The sequence below is a fragment of the Rhinatrema bivittatum genome, chromosome 1 (genome assembly GCF_901001135.1).
Source record: "Rhinatrema bivittatum chromosome 1, aRhiBiv1.1, whole genome shotgun sequence".
NCBI lineage: Eukaryota > Metazoa > Chordata > Amphibia > Gymnophiona > Rhinatrematidae > Rhinatrema > Rhinatrema bivittatum.
Genome location: NC_042615.1, coordinates 838,876,575 through 838,894,254, shown reverse-complemented (window position 1 = coordinate 838,894,254; position 17,680 = coordinate 838,876,575). Strand labels below are relative to the sequence as shown.

Genomic DNA, 17,680 nt, shown 5'->3' with positions numbered 1-17,680 from the left:
CTGATTTGATTATTAGAAATGTAGATAGCTGGGTGGCTGGTGGACGTGAGGACCGCCTGGTAACTTGCCTGCCTGGTGCAAAAGTGGCGGACCTCACACGTCTCCTAGATAATACAGTGCTGGGGAGGAGCCAGCTGTCGTGGTACATGTGGGCACCAACGACATTGGAAAATGTGGGAAGGAGGTTCTGGAAGCCAAATGTAGGATTTTATGTAGAAAGCTGAAATCCAGAACCTTGTGGGTGGCATTCTCTGAAATGCTCCCTGTTCCACGAGCAGGTCCCCAGAGGCAGGCAGAGCTCCAGAGTCTCAAAGCATGGTGAGACAAAGGTGCAGGAAAGAGGGATTCAGCTTTGTAAGGAACTGGGGAACCTTTTGGGGAAGGGGGAGTCTCTTCCGAAAGGATGGGATCCACCTTAAGCAAAATGGAACCAGGCTGCTGACACTAACTTTAAAAAAGGAGACAGAGCAGCTTTTAAACTAAAACAAGGGGGAAAGCCAACAGTCACTCAACAGTGCATGGTTCGGAGGAATGTATCCTTGAAGGATACTAATGAAACAGGAGAGTTAGGGCATCCCAACAGAGATGTTCCAATAAAATTAAAAGTAGACATGTGCCTATAAGTAAAGAATCACCTGGGCTAAAGATCTCCAAATTATCCATATCAACTGAAAAGAAGGTTGTTAATAGAAACAAGCAAAAACCACACTTTGAAATGTCTGTATGCCAATGCCAGAAGTCTAAGAAGTAAGATGGGAGAGTTAGAGTGTATAGCAGCAAATGATGAGATTGACATAATTGGCATCACAGAGACTTGGTGGAAGGAGGATAACCAATGGGACAGTGCTATATCAGGGTACAAATTATATCGCAATGATAGGGAGGATCAACTTGGTGGGGGTGTGGCACTTTATGTCCGGGAGGGTATAGAGTCCAACAGGATAAAGATCATACAAGAGAGTAAATGCTCAGTAGAATCTATATGGGTAGAAATCCCATATGTGTTGGGTAAGAGTATAATGATAGGAGTATACTACCATCCACCTGGACAAAATGGTCAGACAGATGATGAAATGCTAAGAGAAATCATGGAAGCAAACCAATTTGGCAGTGCAATAATAATGGGAGATTTCAATTACCACAAAAGTAATAACAGTTAACCTTGATGCACAATGAACCACAATATCTCATAAAAATACGTTTCTCCTTCAATGTGCTGTAACCCTGGATGTGCCTTTTGCATTTAAATTTGAATCTATGTGCAATGAATAAGTTTAAAGTTCATGACATGTTGGTATCTGTCCTTCATAGAATAGAAATAGCCATGTGGACATGATGATTTTCACGTCTCAGTGATTTGTATAGGAGAATCCATGTTGGTTGCAGTCCCTGAAGCAGCTTTGCAAAACGTACGTTGGGCTGGACTGGATTTGTTGAACAACTGTTTCCTGAGTAAAATTAATTCTTTGAAGTGCGGCAGCAACATCAAAAGAATTGGATTTTCTGAAGCGCGGTAGCGCTGTCATCTACTAAGGGAAGTATCAGTTCCACATTAATTTTAAGAAAAATTAAGAAAAAGCAACAATGAGAAAAAATGAAAAAGCATAATTATTAATAAAAGGACTTGGACCGATGATTAAAAATGACCCGTAGCGGTTAATACATAAAGCTATAATAGCTAGTATACCGTGGGTGTTATGACGGTCCTTCACACAAATTAATTCACATTAATAATAATATACAGCACATTGAAGGAGAAACTATAGCTTCACAACGTATTTTTACGAGATTTCAATTACCCCAATATTAACTGGGTAAATATAACATCAGGACATGCTAGAGATATAAAATTCCTGGAAGGAATAAACGACTGCTTCAACAACTGGAGCAATTGATTCAGAAACCAACAAGAGAGGGAGCTATTTTAGATTTAATTCTTAGTGGAATGCGGGATTTGGTGAGAGAGGTAACAGTGGTGGGGCCACGGCAATAGATTTAGATTTTATATATTTATGAATCACCTAATACACATGGGACTAGGCGATGTACAATAAAAACATAATATAATTCCCACTATTACCTAGAAAAATTGGGGATAAATATTTCAGTTTAAAAATAGTTGTATTATTACAATTTATTTGGTGTAACATTTTTCTTTTGAATATTCCTCTTGATTGAATGCAAAGGATTCTTTGTGTATAAAATGTAAAATTGAATAAACAAATAATAAAAAAAAAAAACCATAATATAACAACAAATAAAACATATTTAAAAGGAAAAACAAATATAAATAAAATTTATTTTTATTTTATTTATTTATTGATTTTTATATACAGTCATTTGGTGTAGCCATCACAACGGTTAACAAAGCATGACAGAAACAATTACTCACACAGGTAAGTACAGTGCATGCTAAAAAAAAATAAAAAGCGACATCACTCATGATAAGAGCAGGTTAAATTTAAGCATTAAAAGGGAATAAATATTAAAAGCAAGACTAAAAGAAATTAAAATTGTGGAATGAATATGGAGAACAGGTAGTAGAGGATGAGTGGATTATTAGGGATCTTGATATGCCTTTGTGAATAGTCAGGTCTTTATGTCCTTTTTAAATGTTTTGCGACTCGTTTGTAATCGTAATTCAGTAGGAAGTGCATTCCATAATTTTGGGCTTACAAGCGAGATTGCACGTTCACACACTTGCAAGAGTTGTGCAGATCGAACCGAGGGGATTGTTAGTAGACCTTTGTTAGCTAAGCGTAGATTTCATTGGGTACAGGAAGTTTATTTGCTGCATTCAACCAGTCTGTCTGCTCTTCATATATAATTTTATGTAATATGGAAAGTACCTTGTATTCGATTCGGAATTTTATTGGTAGCCAATGTAGTGATGTTAAAATTAGGGTAATATGCTCATATTTCTTGGTGCCAGTTAGGATTCTCGCTGCTTTGAAGAATTTGTAGTTGACGAATGGTGGAAAGTGGTAGGCCAAGTAAGAGCGAACTACCGTAGTCAATGTCAACAAAACAATAAATAATAATAAAACAAGCTATAATACATGAGCCAATAAAAGGAACCTAAAAAAGCTCTTAAAAATAAGTAAAATTAAAAAGATAAGTTTTAATTAATTTTCTGAAACTCTTAATTGGGTCTGATTGCCTTATTTCAATGGGTAAAGAGTTCCAGAGAGTGGGCCCTGCAACTGAAAAGGCACAATCTCTAGTGACATGGACTCTGGCAAGCTGAGGAGATGGAACATCCAACAAACCACGCTGAGAGGAACGCAAAGATTATAACATGATCAAATTTGAACTAATGACTAGAAAGGGGACAATATGTAAATCTACAGCTCTAAAAACATTTGCAAAAAGGAAACTTTGATAAAATAAGGAAAAAAGTTAGAAAAAGTATACAACAGGTGTGAACATTGTTTAAAAATACAATCCTAGAGGCGCAGTCCATATGTATTCCGTGCATTAAGAAAGGTTGGAAGGAAGGCAAAACGATTACAGTCATGGTTAAAAGGTGAGGTGAAAGAGGCTATTTTATCTAAAAAAAAAAAAACATCCTTCAAAAATTGGAAGAAGGATCCATCTGAAGAAAATAGGATAAAACATAAGCATTATCAAGCTAAGTGTAAAACATTGATAAGACAGGCAAAGAGAGAATTTGAAATGAAGTTGGCCATAGAGGCAAAAACTCATAATAAAAACTTTTTTAAATATATCCAAAGCAAGAAACCTGTGAGGGAGTTGGTTGGACCATTAGATGACAGAGGGGTTAAAGGGGCTCTTAGGGAAGATAAGGACATTGCAGAAAGACTAAAGTGCCGATGCAATATTTTGGTGAAGAAAGTAGGCGCAGAACAGTCAGCGCCCGCTTTCTTATTGCGAACCCAAGGGGGCGCCATGCAATATTTAAATTAGGGGGTCACGTTAGCAAGGAGAGCCAGAGTGCGTCAATCTTCCGCCGATTAGGAAAACCGACGCTGAGCTTATGGGCATTTTCCCTAAACACTGCCCTGCCAGGGGGTTCAGCAAACGGACGATTCTCAATTGGGTGGGGTTTTTTTTACTTTTTTTAAAACTTTATTTAGTTTTGTTTTTCATCCTACTCAATATCGTAACGATATTAAGTAGGAGGCAGTAGAGAAAAGCATTTTTTTCTGCTTTTCTGTACTGGTTTAAGGAGCGCTCAGCTATTAATGTCTGCTCCAGGCAGGCGTTAATTTCTGATTGCTAAAAGTGCGTGAATGCCTAATAGCCTCATTCACATCCATTTGCATGTCATGAGCGCTATTAGATTCTCTCGCCTTGGATGCGTATTGTAGAGGCGCTAATCCCCTTATCGCATAACGGGATTAATTAATGCCTAAACAACCCCATGCCTTCTGTTAAGGGCAGTAACTGCTGCTCCATGCAGGTTACCCCATGCCTTCTGTTAAGGGTAGTAACTGCTGCTCTTTGCAGGTTACCCCCAATGCCTTCTGTTAAGGGTAGTAACTGCCGCTCCATGCAGGTTATCCCCATGCCTTCTGTTAAGGGTAATAACTGCTGCTCTTTGCAGGTTACCCCATGCCTTCTGTTAAGGGCAGTTACTGCTGCTCCATGCAGGTTACCCCATGCCTTCTGTTAAGGGTAGTAACTGCCGCTCCGTGCAGGTTACCCCATGCCTTCTGTTAAGGGTAGTAACTGCTGCTCCATGCAGGTTACCCCATGCCTTCTGTTAAGGGTAGTAACTGCTGCTCCATGCAGGTTACCCCCATGCCTTCTGTTAAGGGCAGTTACTGCTGCTCCATGCAGGTTACCCCATGCCTTCTGTTAAGGGTAGTAACTGCCGCTCCGTGCAGGTTACCCCATGCCTTCTGTTAAGGGTAGTAACTGCTGCTCCATGCAGGTTACCCCATGCCTTCTGTTAAGAGTAGTAACTGCTGCTCCATGCAGGTTACCCCCATGCCTTCTGTTAAGGGCAGTTACTGCTGCTCCATGCAGGTTACCCCATGCCTTCTGTTAAGGGTAGTAACTGCTGCTCCATGCAGGTTACCCCCATGCCTTCTGTTAAGGGCTGTTACTGCTGCTCCATGCAGGTTACCCCATGCCTTCTGTTAAGGGTAATAACTGCTGCTCCATGCAGGTTACCCCCATGCCTTCTGTTAAGGGCAGTAACTGCTGCTCCGTGCAGGTTACCCCATGCCTTCTGTTAAGGGTAATAACTGCTGCTCTTTGCAGGTTACCCCATGCCTTCTGTTAAGGGTAATAACTGCTGCTCTGTGCAGGTTACCCCCATGCCTTCTGTTAAGGGTAATAACTGCTGCTCTGTGCAGGTTACCCCCATGCCTTCTGTTAAGGGTAATAACTGCTGCTCTGTGCAGGTTACCCCCATGCCTTCTGTTAAGGGTAATAACTGCTGCTCTGTGCAGGTTACCCCATGCCTTCTGTTAAGGGTAATAACTGCTGCTCTGTGCAGGTTACCCCATGCCTTCTGTTAAGGGTAATAACTGCTGCTCTGTGCAGGTTACCCCATGCCTTCTGTTAAGGGTAATAACTGCTGCTCTGTGCAGGTTACCCCATGTCTTCTGTTAAGGGTAATAACTGCTGCTCCATGCAGGTTACCCCCACGCATTGAAACTCTGGAGCTCTGCCTGCCTCTGGTGACCTGCGTGTGGAACAGGGAGCATTTCAGAGAATGCTACCCTGGAGGTTCTGGATTTCAGCTTCTTACCTAAAATCCTAAATTTGGCTTCCAGAACCTCCCTCCCACATTTTCCTATGTCGTTGGTGCCCACATGTACCACGACAGCCGGCTCCTCCCCAGCACTGTCTAAAGGTGCGAAGGTGACGCGTGAGGTCCGCCACCTTCGCACCAGGTAGGCATGTTACCAGGTGATCCTCACACCCACCAGCCACCCAGCTGTCTACATTCCTAATAATCGAATCACCAACTATGATGGCCGGCCTAACCCTTCCCTCCTGGGCAGTAGCCCTGGGAGATTTGTCCTCAGTGCGAGAGGACTTAAGCTTTACTAGTACCAACTTCTTGTTTCCCTCCCCCATCCCTCCAAGGCAGGATCAAACCCACAGCCCTTGGAGGAAAGAATACAGCCCTCTGACAGCTGGAGTCACAGTCACACAACTCCTCTGGAAAAGATGGATCTAAGGGTAGACCATCAGAAGCATTGTTGGAGACCCCTGATGAGTCATCTGTCCACGGGTCATAGGTACCCTCATCCCCACTATCAATGACTGGGGATGGAGTCCTGGATGCTGGGCCTTCGCCCAGTGGTGCAGGACCTGATGGAACTGAGTGTAGGGCCATAGGACCCGGTGACTTTGACAGTCTGGGGAGAGCTTTCTCCTCCGAGGAACCAGTAATGACGACCAGATCAGAAGGGGGAGGCAGCAGTGTCTAAAGGGCTTTGATGCCATCCCACGAACAGATGCCGGTTGGGTCAGTAACACGCCAATGAGCTTGTGCAGGGATTCCAGTGGGGGCACAAGGAGTGACGGTTCTGGCTCCATCAGTGCTGCAATGCCAATGTCGCTCATTGCCTTCATGACGGCCAGGTGCACATGCCTCTCCAGTTCCTCCTCGAACATCAATGATGACAATACAGTCTGGGACAGAGGAGGTGTGATCAGATCCTCTTTGAAACCGAGACGAGGATTGGTGAAGGGCATCAGGATCGATGGAGTCCAAGGCGCACCCCTAGAATCAGTGGAGGAATGGCTCTCCTCACTGCGGGGTAGCTTCATGGCCATCACAGCAGAAGCTGGTGCAGCCCCATGCCAGGCATCATGCATCGATGGGGACCAATGCCGATGTGTTTTCAACTTCCCTCAATGCTCGGCATGGTCCTTCCCCAGTACCAAGGTCGATGGTGAGGAACAGTAATGGCTTTGGAACAACCTGAGTAAAAAGGAGGTGGACTACGGCTGTTCCTTAATTGCACTTTAGTTACAGTGAAAAACAACTCAAAACAAGCAATGCAACTCATCTTAACTTCAGGTAATACACACACAGAACAAGTCTTAGCATACGGTGGACTTCTGTCTGCAACACGGCTCACCTTATCTTCAGCTAATACACAATCTTTAAACTTAACAGGTCTTTGCATACGATAGGTCTCTGCCTGCTCCCCAGAGCTCGCTTACCCTTCTATGCCCTGAGTTCTTATAATCTGGTGAAGGGCTCCTCTCTTCACCCAGGATTCCCTGTGGATCTCAAGAAGGACCGGGTGAGACAGCTGTGCCCAGTCCTTTAAGGCAGTCTGAGGGAGTTTTCTGTACACTCCCTCAGACCCCCTAAGTAGGAGTAAAAGCAGCACACACAACTGTCAGACATAAATACAGAATTACAATGTTGTCAGTTCCAAATAAATCAACAGAGTAGTAAAATAGAGAACACACCTTTCTAACAACTGAAAAGTGTTTTAGGAATCACCATTACCTGACATAGTCCTAAATGTTGCATCTTTGAAAGGTATGAAATCATTTTTTAACTCGTTTATCCATTGTAGTTAATTAAATGTCACAATGTCCACTCACCTATAGCCCAGTCCTTCTCCTTCCGAGGACCTTCACGGCAAGGGTCTTTGTACACATCAAATATTCTGTGATTCTGCTCCAAGTCATCATCTGTAAGTGTAAATGTCTTGTTTTATCAAGAATCCCATGAATCCAGCCCTCCTCTAAAGGAAGAAGTAAAGACGTCTGTGTTACCACACATCTGATGAATCCAGCCCCTACTCTGGAGGAAGAGGTGAGGAAGTCTTGTCTTTTCCTAAAGGACGGGCTCCACCTTAACCAGAGTGGAACCAGACTGCTGGCGCTAACCTTTAAAAAGGAGATAGATCAGCTTTTAAACTAGAACAAGGGGGAAAGCAGACAGTCACTGAGCAGTGCATGGTTCGAAGAAATGTATCCGTGAAGGATACTAATGAAACAGGAGAGTTAGGGCATCCCAACAGAGAGGTTCCATTAAAAGCAAACATAGTTCATATGCCTATATGCAAAAAAATCACCAAAGCTAATGATTTCCGAATTATCCCTAACAACTGAAAAGCAGGTTGTTAATACAAACAAAAAACACACTTTGAAATGTCTGTATGCCAATGCCAGAAGTCTAAGAAGTAAGATGGGAGAGTTAGAGTGTATAGCAGCAAATGATGAGATTGACATAATTGGCATCACAGAGACTTGATGGAAGGAGGATAACCAATGGGACAGTGCTTTATCAGAGTACAAACTATATCGCAATGATAGGGAGGATCAACTTGGCAGGGGTGTGGCACTTTATGTCTGGGAGGGTATCGAGTCCAACAGGTTAAAGATCATACAAGAGACTAAATGCTCAGTAGAATCTATATTTATTTATTTATTTATAACTTTTTTATACCGAGGTTCAGGTAACAGAGTTACTTATCACTCCGGTTTACATTCTAACAGGCAATAAATAATGACATTAATATGTCATGGGTAGAAATCCAATGTGTGTTGGGTAAGAGTATAGTGATAGGAGTATACTACCATCCACCTGGACAAAATGGTCAAACAGATGATGAAATGCTAAGAGAAATCAGGGAAGCAAACCAATTTGGTAGTGCAATAATAATGGGAGATTTCAATTACCCCAATATTGACTGGGTAAATGTATCATCAGGACTTGCTAGAGACATAAAGTTCCTGGATGTAATAAATGACTGCTTCATAAGAACATGCCATACTGGGTCAGACCAAGGGTCCATCTAGCCCAGCATCCTGTTTCCAACAGTGGCCAATCCAGGCCATAAGAAACCTGGCAAGTACCCCGAAAACTAAGTCTATTTCATGTTGCTGTTGCTAGTAATAGCGGTGGTTATTTTCTAAATCAACAGTTAATAGCAGGTAATGGACTTCTCCTCCAAGATCGTATCCAATCCTTTTTTAAACACAGCTATAATTGCTTCATGGAGCAATTGCTTCAGGAACCAACGAGAGAGGGAGCTATTTTAGATTTAATTCTTAGTGGAACGCAGGATTTGGTGGGAGAGGTAACGGTGGTGGGGCCACTTGGCAACAGTGATCATAACATGATCAAATTTAAACTAATAACTGGAAGGGGGACAATAAGTAAATCTGCAGCTCTAACACTAAACTTTCAAAAGGGAAACTTTGATAAAATGATGAAAATAGTTTGAAAAAAAGTGAAAGGTGCAGCTGCAAAGGTTAAAAGTGTTCAACAGGCATGGAAATTGTTTAAAAATACAATCCTAGATGTGCAGTCCATATGTATTCCATGCATTAGGAAAGGTGGAAGGAAGGCAAAACGATTACCGTCATGGTTAAAAGGTGAGGTGAAAGAAGCTATTTTAGCCAAAAAAAATCCTTCAAAAATTGGAAGAAGGATCCATCTGAGGAAAATAGGATAAAACATAAGCATTCTCAAGTTAAGTGTAAAAGTTAAGGCGAAGAGAGAATTTGAAATGAAATTGGCGATCGAGGTAAAAACTCATAATAAAAACTTTTAAAAATATATCCGAAGCAAGAAACCTGTGAGGGAGTCGGCTGGACCACTGGATGACCAAGGGGTTAAAGGGGCTCTTAGGGAAGATAAGGCTATTGCAGAAAGACTAAATGAATTCTTTGCTTCCATGTTTACTAATGAGGATGTTGGGGAAATACCATTTCCGGAGATGATTTTCAGGGGTGATGAGTAAGACGAACTGAATGAAATCACTGTGAACCTGGAAGATGTAGTAGGCCAGATTGACAAACTAAAGAGTAGCAAATCACCTGGACTGGATGGTATGCATCCTAGGGTACTGAAGAAACTCAGAAATGAAATTTCTGATCTATTAGTTAAAATTTGTAACCTATCATTAAAATCATCCATTGTACCTGAAGACTGGAGGGTGGCCAATGTAACCCCAATATTTAAAAAAGGCTCTAGGGGCGATCCAGGTAACTATAGACCAGTGAGCCTGACTTCAGTGCCAGGAAAAAAAATAGTGGAAACTATTCTCAAGATCAAAATTGTAAAGCATATAGAAAGACATGATTTAATGGAACACAGTCAACATGGATTTACCCAAGGGAAGTCTTGCCTAACAAATCTGCTTCATTTTTTTGAAGGGGTTAATAGACATATGGATAAAGGTGAACCGGTAGATGTAGTGTATTTGGATTTTCAGAAGATGTTTGATAAAGTCCCTCATGAGAGGCTTCTAAGAAAACTAAAAAGTCATGGGCTAGGAGGCGATGTCCTTTCGTGGATTGCAAGTTGGTTAAAAGACAGGAAACAGAGAGTAGGATTAAATGGGCAATTTTCTCAGTGGAAAAGGGTAAACAGTGGAGTGCCTCAGGGATCTGTACTTGGACCGGTGCTTTTCAATACACATATAAATGATCTGGAAAGGAATACGACGAATGAGGTTATCAAATTTGCGGATGATACAAAATTATTCAGAGTAGTTAAATTACGGACAGACTGTGATACATTACAGGAGGACCTTGCAAGACTGGAAGATTGGGCATCCAAATGGCAGATGAAATTTAATGTGGGCAAGTGCAAGGTGTTGCATATAGGGAAAAATAACCCTTGCTGTAGTTACACGATGTTAGGTTCCATATTAGGAGCTACCACCCAGGAAAAAGATCTAGGCATCATAGTGGATAATACATTGAAATCGTCGGCTCAGTGTGCTGCAGCAGTCAAAAAAGCAAACAGAATGTTAGGAATTATTAGGAAGGGAATGGTTAATAGAATGGAAAATGTAATAATGCCTCTGTATCGCTCCATGGTGAGACCACACCTTGAATACTGTGTACAATTCTGGTCACTGCATCTCAAAAAAGATATAGTTGCGATGGAGAAGGTACAGAGAAGGGCAACCAAAATGATAAAGGGGATGGAACAGCTCCCCTATGAGGAAAGGCTGAAGAGGTTAGGGCTGTTCAGCTTGGAGAAGAGACAGCTGAGGGGGGATATGATAGAGGTGTTTAAAATCATGAGAGGTCTTGAACGAGTAGATGTGAATCGGTTATTTACACTTTCGAATAATAGAAGGACTAGGGGGCATTCCATGAAGTTAGCAAGTAGCACATTTAAGACTAATCGGAGAAAGTTCTTTCGAGTGAACAAGGGAAAGCTATGCCGTCTATGTCTGCCGTCATAAGTTTAAAGCATACCGGTACATCCATTACCCTTGTGTTGATGAGTATATGAAAAAAACAGAGATATCGCTGCCATAAGTTTTTTCAAGCCAATACAATAACTACAAAATGTACAGTCTTTTTTAAGACTTGGATTCTTTGATCAATACACGATTTGCGTTGAGCCCCTGATGTAGCCCCATTGTAAGAGGGCAAAACTCGGCCAGAGTTGGGCACTTTTCACACACTCGTGTTACCTTACAATAAAGAAATCCAATTTTGGACATTTGGCTGCTAATCCTGTTTTGTTGCCCTCATGGCTTTTTTAGGCAGCCTTCCTTGCTGTTTCTTCAGTCCAGCTTGGAGAAGAGACAGCTGAGGGGGGATATGATAGAGGTGTTTAAAATCTTGAACGGGTAGATGTGAATCGGTTATTTACACTTTCGAATAATAGAAGGACTAGGGGGCATTCCATGAAGTTAGCAAGTAGCACATTTAAGACTAATCGGAGAAAGTTCTTTTTCACTCAACGCACAATAAAGCTCTGGAATTTGTTGCCAGAGGAAGTGGTTAGTGCAGTTAGTGTAGCTGTGTTCAAAAAAGGTTTGGATAAGTTCTTGGAGGAGAAGTCCATTAACGGCTATTAATCAAGGTTACTTAGGGAATAGCCACTGCTATTAATTGCATCAGTAGAATGGGATCTTCTTAGTGTTTGGGTAATTGCCAGGTTCTTGTGGCCTGGTTTGGGCCTCTGTTGGAAACAGGATGGTGGGCTTGATGGACTCTTGGTCTGACCCGGCATGGCAATTTCTTATGTTCTTATGTGTTACCACACATCTGATGAATCCAGCCCCTCCTCTAGAGGAAGAGGTGAAGAAGTCTTGTGTTACCACACGTCTGATGAATCCAGCCCCTCCTCTAGTGGAAGAGGTGAAGAAGTCTTGTGTTACCACACGTCTGATGAATCCAGCCCCTCCTCTAGAGGAAGAGGTGAGGAAGTCTTGTGTTACCACACGTCTGATGAATCCAGCCCCTCCTCTAGAGGAAGAGGTGAAGAAGTCTTGTGTTACCACACGTCTGATGAATCCAGCCCCTCCTCTAGAGGAAGAGGTGAAGAAGTCTTGTGTTACCACACGTCTGATGAATCCAGCCCCTCCTCTAGAGGAAGAGGTGAGGAAGTCTTGTGTTACCAGATGCCTGATGAATCCAGCCCCTCCTCTAGAAAAAGAGGTGAGGAAGTCTTGTGTTACCACACGTCTGATGAATCCAGCCCCTCCTCTAGAAAAAGAGGTGAGGAAGTCTTGTGTTACCACACGTCTGATGAATCCAGCCCCTCCTCTAGAGGAAGAGGTGAGAAGTCTTGTGTTACCAGATGCCTGATGAATCCAGCCCCTCCTCTAGAGGAAGAGGTGAGGAAGTCTTGTGTTACCACACGTCTGATGAATCCAGCCCCTCCTCTAGAGGAAGAGGTGAAGAAGTCTTGTGTTACCACACGTCTGATGAATCCAGCCCCTCCTCTAGTGGAAAAGGTGAGGAAGTCTGGTGTTACCACATCTGATGAATCCAGCCCCTCTTCTAGAAAAAGTGGTGAGGAAGTCTTGTGCTAGATGTGAATGTGGCCCACTCTGTCTCCATATCAGATGCCTTTGTAGGGTTGTCTTTTATTGCAAATGCCTTGAAAGCATTCTGTACAGGTATCACTTGGGAATCTTCTTGGATTCCTGGGTCTTAACCTACCAGAACTCATTATATTCAAAGTGGACTCCAATTTCTTACCTATAATCCTAAATGTATCCTGCAGACCCTCCTATATTGTTGGTATCCACATGTAACACAATGACTGGCTCTCTTCTATACCATCTATACCGTCATTAAGTCGTTAAGTCTATATCATCTATACCTTCGTTAAGTTAGTTCACCATCATATAGAGCTCCATATTCACCAACTGGACAGCTAGCTAACGTTGCAGGGCTATTTAGTAGTGCTCCCACACCGCTACGAGAAGTTTATCCAGCTAAGTTTAGGACTGCTCATCAACAGTCCTAAATCTATCCAGTTATATCCGCTGGACAACACTGGAAATCAGCATTTATTATCTAGCTAATTTAACCAGATAGCCAGCTCGATCCCGGGACCTCCCCACCCTGCCCCTGGCCTAGCTGGATAAAAAGTTATCCCGCTATCTGAGGACTACTCGGTATGATAGGATTTTCAAATCCTGCCGTAAGTCCAGCTAAGTCCAAAATTTGCCAGGCAAAAGGCTCTAATTACTGGCCTCACAGAGGTCAAAATTCAAAACCTTTCAGATGGATAACTCACAGGTTATTCATGTAAATGGTAAGTTCCTGAATATTGAGCCACTTACCCAGCTAGATGTTAATTGGGTAAAGCATCATCCATCTAGAATCCTGCTGAATACAAAAGACATTCCAGGGGTATCTTTGGGAGAAGCTAAAATTATCCAGCTAATTTAGCTGAATCTCAGTTCTGTCTGGTTAAGTTATCGAGCCTGGTTTGGCCAGATATCGTCAAAAGATATAACTAGTACACCTTTGCTAACAACAACAACAAAAAAGAGACAAAATTTTAACTACCAGCATCCTGGTCTTGTCCTGCCACATCCAGGCTGAACTGAGAACAGAATGAGATGCACTCTGCTCGCCAATGTGATATTTATTTATTGTGCATTTAGATCATGCCTTTTCCTTCAGGCACAGTAAATATTTAAAGTGCATTTGGCAACAGCAATCCCAGATCTATTGGTGTAAAAAAAAAACCCAAAAACTTGGTAGACTTTAAGGCCTTCAGTCTGCTCCACATAGAAGGAAAAAGCTCTCTTGCAGTCCATAAGAACAAAAGATTTTCCATAGTGGGTCAGACCAAAGCTCCATCAAGCCCAGCACCCTACAGCAGTCAATCCAAGTCACAAGTACCTGGCAGGATCCCAAAGGGTACAGAGATTCCAAGCTGCTTATCCCAAGAATAAGGAGGGGATTTCTGTAACTCTTCCTTAATAATTGCTAATTGACGTTTCCTCCAGGAACTTGTCCAAACTTTTTCTAAACCAGCTACACCAACAGCTTTCACCACTTTCTCTCGCAATGATTTCTAGTCCTAAAGTTGCATTGAGTAAAAAAATATTTTCTATTAGTTTTACATGTGCTACTTAATAACTTCATCGCATGTCCCATAGTCTTTGTACTTTCTGAAAGAGTAAACAACTGGCTTGTATTTATCCGTTCCACTCCATCATTATTTTATAGACCTCTATCATATCTCCCCTCGGCCATCTCTTCTCCAAACTGAAGAGACATAACCTCTTTAGCCTTTCCTCATAGGGGAGCTGTTCCATCCTTATCATCTTGGTAACCCTTCTCTGTACCTTTTCTAATTCTGCTATATCTTTCTTGAGCTGTGGTGACCAGAACTGCACACAATACTCAAGATGAGGTCATAGAGCGATACAGAGTCATTACGATATTCTCTGTTTTATTTTCCAGTCCTTTCCTAATAATCCCCAGTGCTCTATTTGCTTTCTTGGCTGCTGCTGCACACAATGCTCATTGTATGGTTTCTCTATGGAGTGATACAGAGGCATTATGATATTCTCTGTTTTATTTTCCAGTCCTTTCCTAATAATCCCCAGTGCTCTATTTGCTTTCTTGGCTGCTGCTGCACACAATGCTCATTGTATGGTTTCTCTATGGAGTGATACAGAGACATTATGATATTCTCTGTTTTATTCTCCATTCCTTTCCTAATAATCCCCAGCACTCTATTTGCTTTCTTGGCTGCTGCTGCACACAATGCTCATTGTATGGTTTATCTATGGAGTGATACAGAGACATTATGATATTCTCTGTTTTATTCTCCATTCCTTTCCTAATAATCCCCAGCACTCTATTTGCTTTCTTGGCTGCTGCTGCACACAATGGTCATTGTATGGTTTCTCTATGGAGTGATACAGAGACATTATGATATTCTCTGTTTTATTCTCCAGTCCTTTCCTAATAATCCCCAGCACTCTATTTGCTTTCTTGGCTGCTGCTGCACACAATGGTCATTGTATGGTTACTCTATGAAGTGATACAGAGGCATTATGATATTCTCTGTTTTATTCTCCAGTCCTTTCCTAATAATCCCCAGCACTCTATTTGCTTTCTTGGCTGCTGCTGCACACAATGCTCATTGTATGGTTTCTCTATGGAGTGATACAGAGACATTATGATATTCTCTGTTTTATTCTCCATTTCTTTCCTAATAATCCCCAGTGCTCTATTTGCTTTCTTGGCTGCTGCTGCACACAATGCTCATTGTATGGTTTCTCTATGGAGTGATACAGAGACATTATGATATTCTCTGTTTTATTTTCCAGTCCTTTCCTAATAATCCCTAGCACTCTATTTGCTTTCTTGGCTGCTGCTGCACACAATGCTCATTGTATGGTTTCTCTATGGAGTGATACAGAGACATTATGATATTCTCTGTTTTATTCTCCAGTCCTTTCCTAATAATCCCCAGCGCTCTGTTTGCTTTCTTGGCTGCTGCTGCACACTGAGCAGAGGATTTCAATGTATGAGACCTAGATCCTTTTCCTGAGTGGTGACTCCTAATGCAGATCCTTGCATTGTGTAGCTCTAACATGGATTGCTCTTCCCCATCTGCATCACTTTGCCCTTGTCCACATTAAATGTCATCTGCGATTTGCATGCCCAGTCTCTGAAACTTGTGAGGTCCTCTTGCAGTTTCTCACAATTCTCTTGTGAATTAACATATCTGAATAATTGTGTGTCATCTACAGATTTGATCATCTCACTCATTCCCATTTGCAGATCATTTATAAATATGCCAAAAAGCAGTGGTCCCAGAACAGATCCCCTCCACTATTCACCTTTCACCATTGAGAAAATTGACCATTTAGTCCTTCTCTCTGTTTTCTATCTTTTAATCAGTTCCAAATCCAATGTTCATAGGACATTCCCTCTTATACCATGACTATTTTTTTTTCAGAAGACTCTCATGAGGGACTTTCTGGAAATACAGATGCCCTTTTTCAACTGGCTCACCTTTATCTACATGTTTATTTACACCCTCAAAAAAATGTTGCAGTTTGGTGAGGAAAGACTTCCCTTGGCTAAATCCATGTTGGCTTTGACTATTACTATATTCAGTAATTTTGTTCTTTATGATAGTTTCTACCATTTTTCCCAGCACTAATATCAGGCTCACTAGTCCGTAGTTTGCTGAAACCCATTTTAAAATTGGCGTTATATTGACAACCCTCAAATCTTCAGGTACCATAGATGATTATCAAGATAATTTACAACTTACTAACAGTAGGTCTGCAATTTCACTTTTCAGTTCTTAAACACTGAGATGTATACCATCTGGTCCAGGTGATTTGCTACTCTTTAGTTTGTCAATTTGCCATATTATATCTTTCAGGATCACTGAGACTTGTTTCAGTTCCTCTGACTTGTCACCTTTAAATTTAATTTCTGGCATAGGTATCTCCTTTATATCTTCCTCAGTAAAGACTGAAGCAAGGAATTAATTTAGTCTCTCCTCTAAGGCCTTGTCTTCCCTAAGTGCCCTTTTTACTTCTTGATCATTTAGTAGTTCAACCGACTTCCTTGTGAGCTTTCTGCTTCGAATGTACCTGAAAAAGGTTTTATTATGAGTTTTTGTTTCCAGGGCAAGCTTCTTTTCAAATTCTCTCTTTAACTTTCTTATCCTACTTGCCAGTGCTTATGCAGTTTCCTATTTTTTTCATTTGGATCCCTTTTGCGTTTTTCAAAAGATGTTCTTTTACCTATAACAGCCTGTATTAGATTACAGGGAATGTGGATATGAAGATATTTTGGTGTACACATAGGGATAAGGTAGCCCCACGTTAAAGAACACTGCCAAGAGAAGCATAAGACATTGCTTTTTATGAATAAGTCACAATGTAGCTTAAATGAAAGTTACCATGAACAGGTATTATAGCTTAAAGAGAGAGAGAGATTTTAGCTAGAGCACAAGAAACTGTTTTTACTATGCACAGGCAGCTGCTTCGCTTAGTCGAGCCTGAAGAAACATTATAGTTTAAAGGTAAGGGAAGTGCGTTGCCTGGAGAGGCAATAATGTGAATAATGTGTATATGGTTCAGTTGCTGTATCTCCTTGCTGGGGGGCTGGTTAAGCTGTAAAGAACAAAGAAAAGAGAACAGCGAATGTGTAAGGCAGATCTGTTTTAGAGAAAGTATAAAGAAAGTAAACTGAGCCTGGAAGCCCATCTTCAAGAACAACAAATGCAGCTCCCGTTGGCCACCACAGGCTCTTCACTCTATGCAATTCCATGGACCAACCCTTTCTCTCCACTCGAGGAGGCTATGGAACTGGTACATGCCTTTCCGAAATGGAGAAAGGTCACAGAAAGAGGCTAGGACTTAGTTTCTATTGTGCTGACCTCAGACACTTGGTCAGAATCTGTTCATGTGCACCCAGACCTCATCAACATTCACCTCTGTCATCCCAGGAGCAGATTCCTTTGGATTTTGTTGATGAT

General features: G+C 41.7%; 1 protein-coding gene across 1 annotated transcript in view; it reads right to left on the bottom strand.

Moving 5' to 3' along the window:
- LOC115079728 (sphingomyelin phosphodiesterase 5-like) overlaps positions 1-17,680 on the bottom strand; it is a 61,674-nt gene that overhangs the window by 22,294 nt on the left and 21,700 nt on the right. The window contains exon 4 of the mRNA XM_029583519.1: positions 7,546-7,635. Coding sequence (XP_029439379.1) covers positions 7,546-7,635 — 90 coding nt within the window. The remainder of the gene's footprint in view (positions 1-7,545; positions 7,636-17,680) is intronic.